General features: G+C 41.3%; 1 protein-coding gene across 1 annotated transcript in view; it reads left to right on the top strand.

Moving 5' to 3' along the window:
• Positions 1-12735, top strand: part of LRRC38 (leucine rich repeat containing 38) — a 49772-nt gene extending 37037 nt beyond the window's left edge. The window contains exon 2 of the mRNA XM_075605059.1: positions 5566-12735. Coding sequence (XP_075461174.1) covers positions 5566-5801 — 236 coding nt within the window. The 3' untranslated portion in view covers positions 5802-12735. The remainder of the gene's footprint in view (positions 1-5565) is intronic.
• Positions 12736-16379: the final 3644 nt, after the last annotated feature.

Here is a 16379-nt window from a genome sequence, read left to right as displayed (position 1 = left end):
AGTTTGCAAGGGATTTGCATTAAGGCAATGTGAATTGCAATTCTGTTTAATATCCTAATTTGCTAAATTCTCAAATTGCTATATTTGATTAATAGGGCACGTGGACAATGTTTCACTCACAGGTGATATTTAGCTGAAAGCTTACTAATGCTTTTTATTAGCCCTTTGAGGCTCAATTAAACATGTTACAACCAATCGAATTTGAGGGGGAAAAAAGGTTAGAATTGTGTAAATCCATTTTTGACATTTCTTAAAACTCTAAGTTCGATAAGGAGAGTAAAATAACACTGGAAATAGCGCTATGCTAGTTACTCATGCTTTACTGAGGCGGTAAACCCATCCAGATCCTTTAAAATGAAGGTACAGTATACAGAGGTATATTAATCTTGCAAAATGTGCATCTAGATGCATTTCATAAAAATAGAGCTACAGTGTATGCCTGTGGGTTAACAAAACACAGAACCCCAGCAAGCTCTTTTTGGAAACCCCTGAGCCCCCTCACTCCTCCTTCCCAGGTTTTAAGCCCACCCCTCCACACTTCCCTAGTTTGCAAGTTCCTCATTCTGCTGGATATAGACCCACTGTGGTCTTTCTCCCTCCTCATAGAGGTAAATGAGAATTTTAATCCTAATAGAGGTATATTAGTATTTTATCTGGTAGTGTTAGGACTTGCGAACAGGTGTCTGCCTTGACGTGGCTCACAAGCTTACAACGCTTTGGCCAAAGGGTTAAACTAAATGACCTTATTTCAAGAGAATATATAAGTATTTTACTGTGTATTTCTGTCATGTTGGATGTAGCATTGGATTTCTCTGTCGTCTAGTGTATGCCTGTGTCTGCACCAAATGTAACACTTGTTAACCATGTTTGCACCATTTGAAGAAGATGCTTTGTCAGAGCAGTTTATGTCAACTGGGCGAAGATGATTACTACACACAATGGGTACCAATAACGGAGGCTTTCGCAGTATGTGGTATATATTACAATATGTGCACCAGGTAACACCAGCAGTAACCACCAATTCATATGTTGATGCACTGTGTCAGAGGACGGAGGTGAAAGTATCTTGATAGAGTGGACCCTATTCAATATACAGCAAAGCCTTTTTCTAATGCTGAAGAAGACTTCAGCTCCATTTAAATGAATAGGACAAGGGGATGATTCACACAGCCCTCATAATGGGTATCGGAGCACAATTGGCATTAACTACCATTGACTTGACTTGAATGGCAGTTAAAAGCATACCGACACCAATACCATTATCTGAGCTTCGTGAAAGTCTTCTCAAGCACAGGGAAGAGACTTCCCAGCATACTGAATAAAGGCCATTGACTGTTAGAGACATATGATAGAAAGCCCGTAAGGTAAATCTGTCTATGAAATAATATCTTAAGAAAAGATGGCACTAGGATTTTGCTTACCACAATATCAATATAGAGATTCTGACACCCAGTTTGTCAGTTTTCCTAGAAGATATGTTTCTTAGCTCTTGTGCAAGTTAAGAAAAAGCTAAAAACATCCTATGACTTGAACCACTAATTAAAATACGATTATATAATTAAGAGGTTACAAGCCCGATTAAAGAGGTTCATAATTAGATTCTTTTCATTTTGCAATCAATAATGACCAAAAGTAATTACCATCTGCTGCTAGTTTGATGACCTGTAGAAAATGGACTGATTGTTTCAGTGCTAATGACTAAATAGATTTTGAAGCTCAAATTTATATGTAAAGTATACTATAAAAATGCACCAGTCTTATATCAATACTAGCTGTACCCAGCAGGACATACAGTACGCCGATATAGGATGTCTGAAAGGTTATTAATTAAACATTACTCTTTCTTTTCACCCTTCCCTTTAATGCCTTGCTGTCCCCTCTTCAGCACCTTACTCTCTCCTCCCTCATTCCCAGCTCCTCTATACACTCTCTGCCTAAAGCCGCGCTTATAGTCCTTGCTACAGCGACGTGTCTGCGACGCTGATGCTGCGGTCTCGGAAAAATCAAATGTAATTTACTTCCAGCGATCATCACCAAGCCATCCCGTCGCTCCTACTATAAGCACACGCGACGGATTCAATACATTTGTTTTGACGCGACATCGCGTCTCCATCACTGGAACTATAAGCGCGGTCTTACTGTGTCTACCCCTCTCTGTGCACACTACACGACCTCGTCTCCTACTCATTTCATCTGTCTCTCCTCCTCTCTCTTTGCACTCCTACCTACCACATGTACATACTGCTCTCTGTTTCCTCCTCGTCACCCCTCTGCCTCCTCCTCTCTTTGCTGTCTCTGTCTCCTCCTCTCTTTGATGTCCCTGTCTCCTCTCCCCTCTTGTTGTCTCTCCTCCCCACCCTAGTACAGCATGCCCTGCTCCTCTTTGCAGTCTCTCCTCCCTCTCTTTTTGCACTCTTTGCCTTACTGTGTCTGCTCCTCTATGTGCACATGCCACTCCCCATCTCTCCTACTCATATCATCTGTCTCCTCCTCTCCTTGCTGTCTCTCTGTTTCCTCCTTCTACTCACCTTGCTGTCTCTCATCCTCTCTGTTTTCACTCCATCCCGCCCCATGTACACACTGCTCTCCGTTCTATTCACAGAAGGGGAGAGAGGTGCAGCCTCACTGGATGTCTCTAGGTGAAGGACAGGCTGTTCAGCCTATCACAGAGGCATGTGCAGACATCCTTAGATATATATATATATGTACTGTGTATATATATAAATATATATATATATATATATATATATATATATATATATATATAGTGACAGAAACCAGGGGATGGTAATAAATTCCATATATAGGGCTCCCAGGATACTGAACAGTTTCTATCCTGTTTGGCCTGGGAGTGCAGCCTCATAATACATGCACTCCATCCCACAGTTTGGCAAGCGCAGGAACTGAGGGATGAGGGATCCAGACCAGAGTTTGTCTGCTGCCTGATTTCTGTCACCTGTCATGCTAATTAGAAACCAGGTATGTAAGACTGATTTCCTGTTTTCTCTCCCCTCTCCCCAAGAGCCTGGAGACAGGAAGGCTGCTGGAAGCAGAGAGGGGAAAAGCCTCTCCCCAAACAGGTTAAATGATTCTGTTCCTTTTTGTCAAAAACTGAAAAGTACCTTGTTTTGTTGTTGGAAGTGGAAAAGCCACTTCCACCCTGAGTTAGGGAAAATCTAAGTTAAGTTATCGCTCAGGTGAGCAGCTTTTTGTTTTGATGTGTTTCTGTTGTATGCACTGTGGCAGTCTCAGTGCCTGGGACTGAATAAACCAGGTATAGCCTGTTTAAAGGAACAGCATGTGACGCCTCGTCATTTAACCTACCCTAAAAGACCGTGTTCTAACAGTCCCGGACAGACGGCGGAGCCCCGGAGTAAGCCGTTTGTCACATATGGTGGAGAATGCGGGCAGAACACTAAAAGGTCTGCGGGTTAAATAACTTTAAAAAAAAAAAAAAGAGGTTTTTTTTTCTTTCCAAACAAGATGGAAGACATGGTGAATGCGCTGGTACGCAATGTCGCTGTCCAGAAAGACGCGAAATGAAGCCCAGCAAAAGACTAATGCAAACCAGCAAGAGACTAATTCAAACCAGCAACAGCTGTTAATAGCCCAGCAAGAGACAAATGCAAACCAGCAAGAGACAAACCGCTTGCTGAGAGAGGAGCAACAACGGTTCGCTCAGGGCTTACAGCAGGAACTCGAGATCCTGAGGGGGACTATCAGTAACCTTCCACTGGCAGAGGCAGTCCCAGTCCCGAAAATGATCAGGGCAAGCCACTACCTTCAGAAGATGGGGCCCTCTGCTGATGTGGAAACCTATCTTCTCACGTTTGAATGCACGGCACAGAGAGAGGGATGGTCAGAAGCTGAGTGGGCCAGTCTAATCGCACCCTTCCTAAGCGGCGAATCCCAGAAGGCTTACTTTGATCTAGAGCCAGCCGAAGCTAACGTCTATGCAAAATTGAAGTTCGACATCCTCGCCTGCCTCGGCGTAACCACGGCTGTTCATGCCCAAAGGTTCCACGCATGGTCCTTCACGATGGATAAAGCCACCCAAAGCCAGATGTATGATCTCATCCACCTCGCTCGGAAGTGGCTACAACCTGAGATCAACTCAGCAAGCCACATCGTGGAACGGTTGGTCATGGACCAGTTCTTGAGGAAACTTCCCTCTGCCCTACGCCGTTGGGTCAGTCAGAGTGACCCCCACAATGCAGACGAGCTTGTGGCCCTCGTAGAAAGGTACAATGCAGCAGAAGAGCACCCGCAACCCATAGTCGTGGAGCAACCCCACTACCCAAGGTTCCAGGACTCTTCCAGAGACGGTAAAAGGGTACCAGGGTTAAGGGGGGCTGAAGAGCGACGACCGCCTTTACACAGCACCAGCAACAGTGGCTCGCACACTAAGGGCAACAGCCAACATGGGGAGCTGAAAAAAGGCTCTAAGTGGGACACAGACTATGTACCTAAATGTGTAAATTGTTATGGGAGGGGCCACACCACGAAAGTCTGCCCACTAAATGCTGAACCTATGCAATGCAACAGCGTCGAACCTTATTCGCTGTGGTCCCAATGTATGGGCCCTAGCCCAGAGGACCCCTTGAATAACCATCTGTGGGCATTTGTAAAGGTTAATGGTAAGAGGGTTCGGGCACTACTTGACTCTGGGAGCATGGTCACACTAGTGTCCGAATACCTGTTGCCCATTAAGAAGAAACAGGTAAACAGTTCACAAAGAGTGGCAATTTGTTGTATACATGGGGATAATCATGAATATTCCACTGTTGATGGGTTTTTTTAAACAGAGTTTGGTTCTTTAGATTTCAAAGTGGGTATTGTACCCAAACTGGCACATGATGTGTTAATAGGGACCGACTTTCCCCATTTTCTAAAAATGTGGTCCTCCTCTCAGAATAGCGCCCAGAGTTCAATAGCGGACCATAACGAAGTAACAGAAGAAACAAATCCTTTCCCTTTTTCAGAAATAGAGGTTGACGAGGGCCCAAATAAGAAGGGGGGGGGAAAGGAGGTGTGCTGTAACATTCCCTTCCCCATGGCTACCTTGGTAGGGAATACCCCAAATCAAGATGTTGAACAGGCACTTACCACCCCAGAACAGGATAAGACCCTTGCTGACCTAGAGGTCAGTCCTGGGAGTTTTGCAAACCATGAACTCTCTCTCTCTCTCTCTTTCTGTTTTACAGGATATTCTATGAAGCTTTTAAAATTGTTTCTAAATAGATTTGCTCCATTGTTTAAAGGATTTGGGGCTCTGCAATCCAACACAGAACCATACTACAATACCCTTAAAGAAAACTATTTCAGACAACATTGATATTTATCTTCATTTTTTTAGGATCTATATCCTAAAATGCAAAAAATTATTATTGTACATTAATGACAATTTAGTTGATTTATAAGCATGTATCTGAATGACTGTTACTGGCTGATAATTCAAGGTGCACGTTTGTGAACAATTCCCTTGGAAACTCACCTATTGACATTCACAAAGTAATCATTTTACATAATACATACTAACCCTGCCTTTTCCAATTTATTTTTCAGGAGTAGAAGAAATCCAGTGCGCTTTAGATGACCGGAAAATCTTCCTCCATGAGCTCTCAGACATCAGTTTCAGTGAATGCAAATTCAGCTTGTCATTAACAGACTTTTTAATTATCATCTTTTCTGGAGTGGCTGTTTCAATTGCTGCCATTTTCTCAAGTTTCTTCTTGGCTACGACAGTGCACTGTTTTCAGAGATGTGCTCCAAGCAAAGACGATGATGAGGATGAAGACTAAAGTCTGTTGTGGGATAACGCTCCCTATCTGGTGTTAAATGAGATTTAAGTCAATCGCAGTTTACCAGTTTGCTACCTTATAGGAAAACCTAGTACAGCACAGGCCCCGGTACGCCAGAATCCCTATTGTCATAACAGGTACATCATGATAAAATTGCTAATTTGCTATGGAATGATCGGGGAGTCGATCTGTGCTTCCCTACTCGTCCCAGGCTTGCCACTGTACACCCTATGCTTTTCATGGCAAATAGCCACTTCCTCAAGGGAAGTGGCCTATCCTCTGGAAACAGAAGAACCGCAGTTGAAAATCTGTGGAACCGCCCAGAGCCACTCAGGTAAAAACAAACACCCCTCCAAAAAATATAGTAGCCCAGATTGCTGCTTGAAATGTAGTTGCCCGCTCAACAAAATATTTCTGGTGTGCTTCATCACTCACCAAAATATTGAATTGTATTGTGCGCTTCCACTGTATCCATTGTGTAGCAGGTTTATGAACTCAAATGTGTGAAGGATCTTTTCTGAAATGAAATGGATATTCTACATGTCTAAAGAATTGACATATTTAGGCTATATCTAATAAGCAGTCATCTGCCAAAGGGAACCTTCTAGAGCTGGAAAACAAAATATAGCCCCTTCAGTGCTAACAGGTATGTTATGGCAGAAGACGGCTTAGTAAATATGAACCATAACCTGTATTTGCAATTAATCACCTTTCTGGATTTATGCAACACATTACGTTTGTGAAAAATCCATGGATAGTTGAATCTATGTTGTTAGATCTATAAAGTGAAAATCAAGGGACCAGCATTATGTTTTATTAATAGTTATATCTCTAAAATGTTTTATAATAATTGATATCAAATAATCGAGAATCATTTCCTTTAATATTTGGAATTACTAGCACTACTGTATTTTCCAAAGAGTTAGACTTCACACAGTGCAGTACCTACTCTACTGTGGACTCTCAACCTAGTTTGACTAGTTTGTACATGCAGATTTACTCACACTTTTTCCACTGAAATCCAGGTGAGTTGATGATTACATATAAGAACAAAGAAATAAGTTGGGGCTAAAATAGATACCTACTACATGCAAATACGTGAGTTGGCCCATTTTTGGGTTGACCTTTATAATATCATGCATCCAGCTGCATTACAAGCCACATCTAGTTACTGTGTAGGGTTGCCAGGTGTCCGGTATTGAACTGGACTGTCCTGTATTTGGATACTCTGTCCAGTAAAAAATGAGAGGTACTGTAATACTGGACATGTATGTGTCCAGTATTTTCCTCCCTGGACATAGTGACCTGACGCACCTTTCACCATTGAGTCCAGTATTTTTGGAGAAGCCACCTGGCAACCCTATTACTGTGTATAGATTCGATTTCCACTTTCAAATCTATTAAACAGAAATGTGTGATTGCGTAGAAATATCATAACCTTTGAAGGAGGTTAATCATCAAGCTCTGTTACGAGTTAATTCACCCAAATGTGTGCATTATAAGCTTGATACATCTGGGCTAAAATGTGTAATTTTGTAAAGTCCACAAATGCTTGTAATTACCTAAAAACGTACACATACATCAGTGAAATCCAGCCTTACTAGCTAAACTATACATGTATATTACTGAAGCACAATACATGCATGCAGATAAGCCGATAACTACAAAAATACATTTTGCTGACATTTCAGTGACACAGAACATTTGTTGGATGTAAAGCGGAAGTAACATTCCATACAGCTGATAGGCCGGAGTTTTAAAAACCCTTTGACACCTGGTGTCAAAAATGATTAATGCCTGTAGGAAAGAAGGGTAGCACTGATGCGACCATGTGAGTATACATGTGCAAATGTCTTCTAGTTCCGTTCGCAACACATTTTGTAATTTTCTTCCCCCCTAATTTCACTGTTTTCTGAAAAGGTTCACATTGCTGGAGAAAGCACAAAATTTTCCAAGTTTGCCAATTTTACAAAGTTCGCAGTAATAAAAGTCCACGTGACCCAGCACATTGACTTTTAATGTATGGTGCATTTTATTGTGAATATTGCCCTTATCGTGAAATGTGTTCAAGCTTTTTTTGCCAACTTATAATTACATAGTTACATAGTAGATGAGGTTGAAAAAAGACATACGTCCATCAAGTTCAACCTAATTTAGACAACAGATACTTTATCCTTTATCTATACTTACTTATTGATCCAGAGGAAGGCAAACAAAAAACCCCAGTGACATATCATCCAATGATATCTCATAAGGGGAAAAATTAATTCCTTCCTGACTCCAAGAATTGGCAATCAGATTATTCCCTGGAAAAACATTCTTCCTGTGTTTACTTATTTGGTATATCCCTGTATACCTTTCTTATCTAAAAAAAATGTCCAACCTTTTTTTGAACAGATCTATTTTATCTGCCATAGTCTCCATGGGTAATGAATTCCACATTTTAACTGCCCTAACTGTAAAGAACCCTTTGCTTTGTTGCCTGTGAAATCTCCTTTCCTCCAACCTAAAGAGGTGACCCTATGTCCTTTGTACTGCCCTTGGGATGAATAGTTCCTTTGAAAGCTCCTTGTATTGTCCCCGAATATATTTGTATATAGTTATCATATCCCCTCTTAGAAGCCTCGTTTCTATTTTAAAAACATCTAATGTAGTTAGCCTCTCCTCATAAGTTAGATTGTCCATCCCCTTTATTAATTTGGTGGCTCTTCTCTGCACTCTCTCTAGTTCCATAATGTAATTTCTAATGAGTGGTGCCCAAATTGTACTCCATATTCAAGGTGTGGTCTTACTAATGCTTTGTAAAGGGGGCATAATTATGTTTACTTCCCTTCCATCCACTGCCCGTTTAATGCAAGATACGATCTTGTTTGCCTTTGCAGCTACTGCATGACTTTGGGCACTATTGCTAAGCCTGCAGTCTGCAAGCACTCCTAAATCCTTCTCCATCAAGGATTCCCCTAATTTATCCCCATTTAATTTGTATGTCAACAAGCAACAAGAAAACCGTGTATGAGCTCCAGGTAGCCAAGCCGTAATTGCACAATAGCAGCAGGTGATAATAAACAAACGGAGTGGATGCCGGAGAATTGTGGAATAAATCTGATGCAGCTATATATCCAGAGGGGTTTAGAGGGAGCAGGAGGGGACCTTAGGGGAGTAACATAGGCAATAATAAAAGCCACAACGTCCTCACGTCCCTGGACAACCCGGTGTGGAGTAACTTTTACTCACGATTAACCACCGTCCTGCATCCCTTCCCTGCTGCTTTCACAGACGCTGCCACGTATGATATGTTTTCCGAATGGCTTTCGGCAGTGTAGATTCGATCCTCACAGGTAAATAGTACAAAAAAAGATCAAAATAACAACCGCTCCAAAAAATAAAAAAAATAGGGAACTCACCAGCAAAAGAAGATTAAAACCGATTTATTTAGGCTACATAAAAAAACACATGGACAACAGGGAACGAATTCTCTCCCATGCGTTTCACGCCCCCTGTGGCACTTTTTCGAGGAGAAAAGTTTTAGTCAACTTCTATGAAAAATGTGCACATCTCTACCTGTGGGGTGCTTTTACATGTTTCAGTACCCCAAAACAACTTTTTATCATTTTTAATTTGGAGTTCCCTGTGGCACCAACAGTTTAATTACAAACACAGTGACTACAACCATTGCTGGTATGAAAGTAAAATTTAGGGGGTACAGGAGAGGGGGCATTGTGTAAACATTTGTTTGTCTAGCCTTCTGTATGAGTATCTCTGCTGAGTGGTCTTAGTTTAAGTATAACAAGCATGACATTTTCTTCTTATATGAGGATCACAAGTTTGTAACCCCTTCGCTGCCAGAGGTTCCTGCAAGGTATTGCTGTGCAATGCGCTACTTGCAGGCCCACCTGGCAACAAAGGAGTTCATTTGGTTTCTTGTCATCCCTACCACATGTGAATAGTGAAATGAACCTGGGCACATGCTGAAAAGAAAAACCCAGCTGATTAACTTTTTTTGTGCACTGTATAATGTTTAGCTGGTGTTATTGCATGACGTTTTCTTGGATATTTGAACGATAAATTGAGCTTAATGAACAGTAAGTTGCATTTTGGAAGATGATGAATAAATCTTCATGTCATTATCTAAAGTAGATTAGTGATTAGACAGCCAAACTAGATTTTGGATGACTAGCTGGTCTTTATAAATGAGAATTTCTCTGCAATATAATATAGGAATATTATATATATATATACACTGAAATATGGACTCAGATTCACTAAAGTGTGCTAATCTTTAGAGTTATGTTATATATGGCATGCCTGGTGATAATGGGCTCCAAAGGTACGGGCTAACAGCTCACAGAAATGTCGGTGCTTATTCAGGCTGATCTAGAATACACATCTAGCCTAAAATACACGTGGACAGTCAGTGCTCTTATGATGACTAAACTACTGGCAGTATTGCATTTCTGTCCTACTGGGTCATTTCAGAGTACTGTAGCTGTATCACTGTGCATTTTCCAACCTTTTCTCACATTTTGAAAGAGGTGTTGAGGGCATTGCTCTCTAGAATGAAATGATTTAACAAATTCCCTCAGGATCAACAGGCTATTACTGACACCAAACAAAAATGGTACCACTTAGACGGTTAGCTGACATTCACTATTATCTGTGAGGTGTGGACTGAACCAACATAGCACTAGTGCCTCCACAACGAGCTGAAGCTACTGTATGTACAGAAACTGGAAACTCTTCTATTCTATAAAAGTGCAGCTCATTCGTGATGCTTCACTTACGGTATCACCAATATGTCTTAACCCATAATGTTTGATTGCAAAATACTTTAAAATTACATATTCACACTCCTTTATACAATATGTGGAGATACCTGTAAACAAAATACACCTGAGATGCCTGGAAAACATGCAAATTTGTATATGAAAAGTATATTCAAATGATTGAAATTAGCATATTTCTCAGATGGGTCTACTCAATAGGATGATCGATAAAAAAGAGTTTGAGTATATGGATATCAAATGTCCGAGTGTTGCTACATCCTATTCTCTTCCCAAAGTCTTTAAAACCAGGACATTTAGGAGATTAAATGGTATCTCTATGTATAAAGACATGCTGAGTCCTTTTACACTAGTATCATCTACACTAATAGTGCAAAGGTATACTAACACTTTTTATAAAGTCAGATCCTTTGATTTAAGACACAATGATTTTGCAAATCAGCTTCTTGATTTGAGGATATAAAATTACTCTACTTTTAACAGCAAGTATCACAGGGATCAGCGATAGGGCCAGTGGGTGCCCTCAATGTATGCAGACCTGTACTTAGGTTGGTATAAGGAACAACTGGTATTTAACAGTGAATTGGGGCGGTATATTGCACATATTGTCCTGTGATTCAGATATGTATGTACTATATCTACTGTATATCTGTATTTATATAGCGCCTACAGATATACTTAGCGCTTTACAAGAAAGACAATACAGTGCAAGGAATTATAGTACAATAAGTGCAACAAATACGATCAGACAAAAGGAAAGGAAATCCCTGCCCCAGAGAGCTTAAAATATAAGTGGTATGATGGGAGACTTACTGAGACAGCAGCTGAGGGAATAAGTGCTGCAGATGGCAGTGCTTGGCCACAATGGTTGGTAGGAATGACTGTGTGTGTAGGACAGTAGCCACGAGTCTAGCCTATTGGAGTGTTTCATTTAAGAGGTAAGTTTTAATGTTTGTCATAAAGGTGGGGAGAGAGGGTGCTTGGCGTATACTGAGTGTGAGTGAGTTCCACAGGTAATGGGCAGTGAGGGGAAAAGGTTTAAGGCGAGAGAGAGCAGTGGAGATGAAAGGGGTGTAAAGGAGACCGTTGTGAATAAAACGCAGGAGACGAGCAGGGGCATAGAGAGGGGTCAAAGCTGATATGAAGGGAGGAGCAAATGAGTGGAGATAAGTTTTGGGGGAAAGTGAAATTATTCCAGCAGCAGAATGTTGGATAGATTGCAAAGGAAAAAGTTGTGAGGCAGGGAGGCTTGTTAGCAGTATGTTACAATAATCCACACGGGAGAGGATAAGGGCCTGCTTTAGTGTTCTGGCACTAGTGTGACAGAGGAAAGAGCGGATCTTAGCAATATTACGGAGGAAGAAGCGATAAGTTTTAGCCATGCAGTGAATGTGGATGGAGAAGGAAAGGGAGGAGTCAAATATCAGGAGTCACATATATTGATGGCATCCAAATGATCTGGAATGGTACCCAGGAACTCCTTGTTCAGTTTGTGGAGACCCTTAACAATACCACTCTGAATCTGAGATAAATTTATGAAATAAGCAAAAAAGTAATAACCTTCTTTGCTCTAATGCTAATGAAAGTATCAACAGCTCTGTGTTCAGAAATCTTCATTTGAGTGCATTTTTTATAAAAGTGGGTACTCTCTTTTTTTATCCTCTGAATATTTCTCAGGTGTGTCCAGTTTTGCTCACAAAGTTTAGTAATCTTTAGTGAATCTGGGTCATAGGGGGAGATTAAGTAACCCGAATTCTAAATGGCAGTTATCGCAAGATTGCAGTGCGTTAAACTACAGAGGAAGTTAATGAATCTCTCTCATCATGCCTTTTATCCAAACCATAAAGTATTTGCACTAAAATAGTACAATTAAACTATCATAAGATGTTGTGGTACAAATGTATGTGACCTATTATAACAGTAACAATTTAAATGTTTTGTAAAAAAAAGAACAAAAAAAACCCGAAATGAACAGACTTGACTATTACTCTCGTGCCATGTGTAAACATTATAGTGGAATATTTGTAAATGAGAAATGTTTTGTACCATGATTCTTAGTATTTTATTATTCTACTGTATTACAAATATGTTGTATGTATTTGTATTACAGAGTGTAATCTCAATTTTAATTGTTGTTCCTTGTATTTATTATTTTGGTGTCACAGATATGTTGTGCATATTTGTAGTACATTGTTCAATTAAAATTAGCTTTCATTCAATTGCTGTGTTTGTGATTGCTTTGGCTGTCAATAATATTGATTTTGAACAATTGGTTATGTCTCAGGAATCTGTGGCATTTTAGGTGGTAAACTCACACCTTTTGCTCCAGCTTTGGTAAACCATCAATTACTGTAGAGAAGTGTGACAAATGTCAATTCTATTAAGCCAATTATACAGAATCAGTGGATCCACTCAAAGACAGTTGTTTTGTCTGTTTAGTTTTTGTACTCATCAGTTAAAGCTCGATCTCTGACTCTGTATTGTGAAGCTGGTAGCAGTTGGAGAAAAAGATACAATTAGATTATGGCGAGTGACAAAAAACCTTCCTCTTACAAAGCACAGCAAAGATAAAATATGAATGAGTGTGTTTGCGTGTTCTTTCCTTGCCACAGGCTTGGCTGTACGCTGTATATTGCAGCAGGCAAAAGCTCTACGGTATTCATGTAATAAAGTGGTTAGATAGCTAAAAGTGACATGATCACTGGGTACTCATTTTATGTCTTTTCCCAGAATCCTAGTCTTCAGTTTAACCACTGTATGACACTTGACAAGGGGTTATACATGCAAACACTCATAAGTATTTTATGTTTGCTGTACTTTGTACAATTGATGGATTTTGTCACTTTATTGTACATATCATAACCTGATTTTGTATATTCACTAGAGTTTAATATCCATTGTCACGCCTTAATACACATTTACGTAATATTGGCTATAGTCCCTTAGTGAATATACCCTTAAAGCTCACATGCAGAACCCCCAGGAAAAGACTGTATGATTTATTTGTTAATAACATCCATTTTATATTACCCACAAATATTGGAGTGAACAAACTAAATACCACTGATGTCTTGGATACAATAGCATTATATTTCATTAATACTACCTGACAGATCCAGTACAAATGAATTCTGTGCTTGCTGTTGAAACAAAGCTCGAGGACTAAAGCCATTTTCGGAAGCCAGTGCTGAGTACACATTTACTATAAAAGTCTAGTTTCCTGTGAATAAAAGTCTTGAAGTTAATTTGAAACAGCATTAAATGTCATGACAAAAAAAGTTGATATGATAAAAATTGGCAAGAGGCTTTTTTTTTAAGTCTCATGTACATCCTGTTGATGGAACAACAATGCATTTGAATTTCGACAATAAACCAAATTAATCTTTTAATAAATATACTGTATTCCATTTTACATGCTTTCTATACAATATACACAATATATTTTTTAATTAAAATGGCACAGATGGATAGTAAAAAGTAGTATGCAAATATTTTATATGTGGCCAGGTCCCCCCTGGGTCTCCTTTGTCCCCTTAACTGCTGGGCGGCAGCTGAGGCGGGGGAGAGTGAGGGGAGGGTAGCAGGTGCATCCGGCGGATGTCGGGAGGCGCGTAAAAGCGGCACAGTAGTATCGGTGGCGACCGAGTCGCCATAGGCTCCCGGCGGCTCCCCTTGCAGGGTGCCGCCATCTTGCACTCAGCCGCGCATGTGTGGGTCCCAGCGCATGCGCAGAACGGACCAAGTAGCCGGCAGCCATTACAAGAAGGCGTACGCATGTGCAGTGGAAGTTGGCCATTACAGTGAGTACTCCGCAGGGGAACTACAATCCCCAGCAGCCCCTGGGGCTGCGAGACAAATGGGCTGGGGCAGCCATTCGCGGGGCCGGATTCCCTTGCAACTAAGTGGATACAATTGGTATGCTGATGAGACCACGCCAGTCGAAGCTGGGACAAGGAGAGGGTATGGTGTGTGTGTGTGTGTGCAGGGTATCTGAGACCCCCTTAGGCCCCAGCTAGGCCCGACTCCCCTAAGCTTGTGGTTGCTACAAGGACAGGCCCAGTAGTTCGGGACACTGCCCCTGTAGTACAAGTGTGAGGGACACAGCCAGGACACAGCAGCAACCCGGCATCTGGTGGTCTGGGACCAGATCACCACACCAAGAGAGAGATACTATGATGGTGGGACCCTCCAGCTGGACACCACCCCATGCGGAAGCGTGGGATCGGACAGCCCCTTTGTCTTCAGTTGGAGCTACCGGTTGTTGGAGCACCCGGCAGGTATCTTCAAGTGCACCAACAGATCACACTTTAGTTGTGAGCAGCGCTGTCGCACACATTGGGTGGGTTGACTCTTGTGGACACCAGGGTGGTTGAGTGCGTAGGGGCACCCCAGTACTTTGGGGAAACATCCCATCCAAGTGGATACTGTGTTGGAGGGCACTGTGGGGTTACAGCCGTGCATGGCCTATTTGGTGTAGGTGTTACATTGTTATTCCGTTTTTCATATGCATGTAAACTGTTATCTATATGATTGTGTATGTTATTGCATTGGGTCCTGTGACGGGGTTATCCAACATAGTAGGATCCCGCACAGGTGGAGGGCTGTCACTAGACAGATCAGGCACACCCCAGGCTCCCAGCAGCGGAGGTTCCGGCCTCCTGTGAACCACAGGTAGCAGACCACACACACAGTAGCCACCATATCTCCCATAGGGTGGGGGAAAGTGCGCTACATATATTTGTAGAGTTTCATGGCCTATTACATTATTAATGTTTAGGAAAAAAAACATTAAGATGATAGCCTATGTAATTATAAGCGATACATTACATTTTACCACGCGTTTGTAAGAGCAAAAGTATTACCATTTTGAATTGATGGTATATTTTTATTCTGCAGTGGAGCCTGCAGAAAACAAGATTTCATAACCATCACAAAAATAAGATGATAATGGTGGAAGAAATGGTGTATGGGTAAAGAGCAAGTTACATGGTTTAAAAACACCCTCATTTACTTTGTTGCTTGGGGATTATAAAATACAGTATTTACCTACAGTAATAAGCAGAGGATAAATGGGGATGCTTACAGTCTATTCTACCTAGCCCTAACAGTATTACCGCATTTGCCAGATTATAGGGTGACTCTGAGTATAAGGCCACCCCCTAATTTCAGTATTAGCTGGAAAGAAAAATATTTACGCACAAACATACATATATAGAACACACACACACACACACACACACACACACACACACACACACACACACACACACACACACACACACACACACACACACACACACACACACACACACACACACACACACACACACACTATCTCTCTCTGTCTCTGTGTCTATCCCTCTGTCTCTATGTGTTTCTTGGTTTGAGTTTCCTGCCACAAGCAACATGGCTGCTTCAGGCCCCCAAGGTGGAGCTTCCTCATACATTCGACTGCTGACTGGCTCGCAAAGTGGACGGGGCCCGATTCGAAGGCGAGTATGTACCTTTCAACATAAGTTTATTGTGGAAAAAATGGTGCCTTATATATTTATATAAATTTGTTTGTTTCCTGCTTAAACTTTTCAAATTGTCTGGTTTTGTTGAGAGGAGTTACAGTATCATCATTCCTTTCAAAGTTTCTCCGCACAAATGCAGTTGTATTTCAAGGAAAATGTCTCAGTAATATAGTGGGCACGCTTGCTGCGCTGTGCACGCGGCACTTATAATAGGCTGTGTTTAGCCAGCCTTTCTATAATAGGGCCGCGCGCGCGCACGGCTGTGAGCATGGAGCCGGGGC

The sequence above is a fragment of the Ascaphus truei genome, chromosome 6 (assembly GCF_040206685.1).
Source record: "Ascaphus truei isolate aAscTru1 chromosome 6, aAscTru1.hap1, whole genome shotgun sequence".
Classification (NCBI taxonomy): Eukaryota; Metazoa; Chordata; class Amphibia; order Anura; family Ascaphidae; genus Ascaphus; species Ascaphus truei.
The sequence above is the reverse complement of the archived record's forward strand: the minus strand, read 5'-3'. Positions and strand labels throughout refer to the sequence as shown.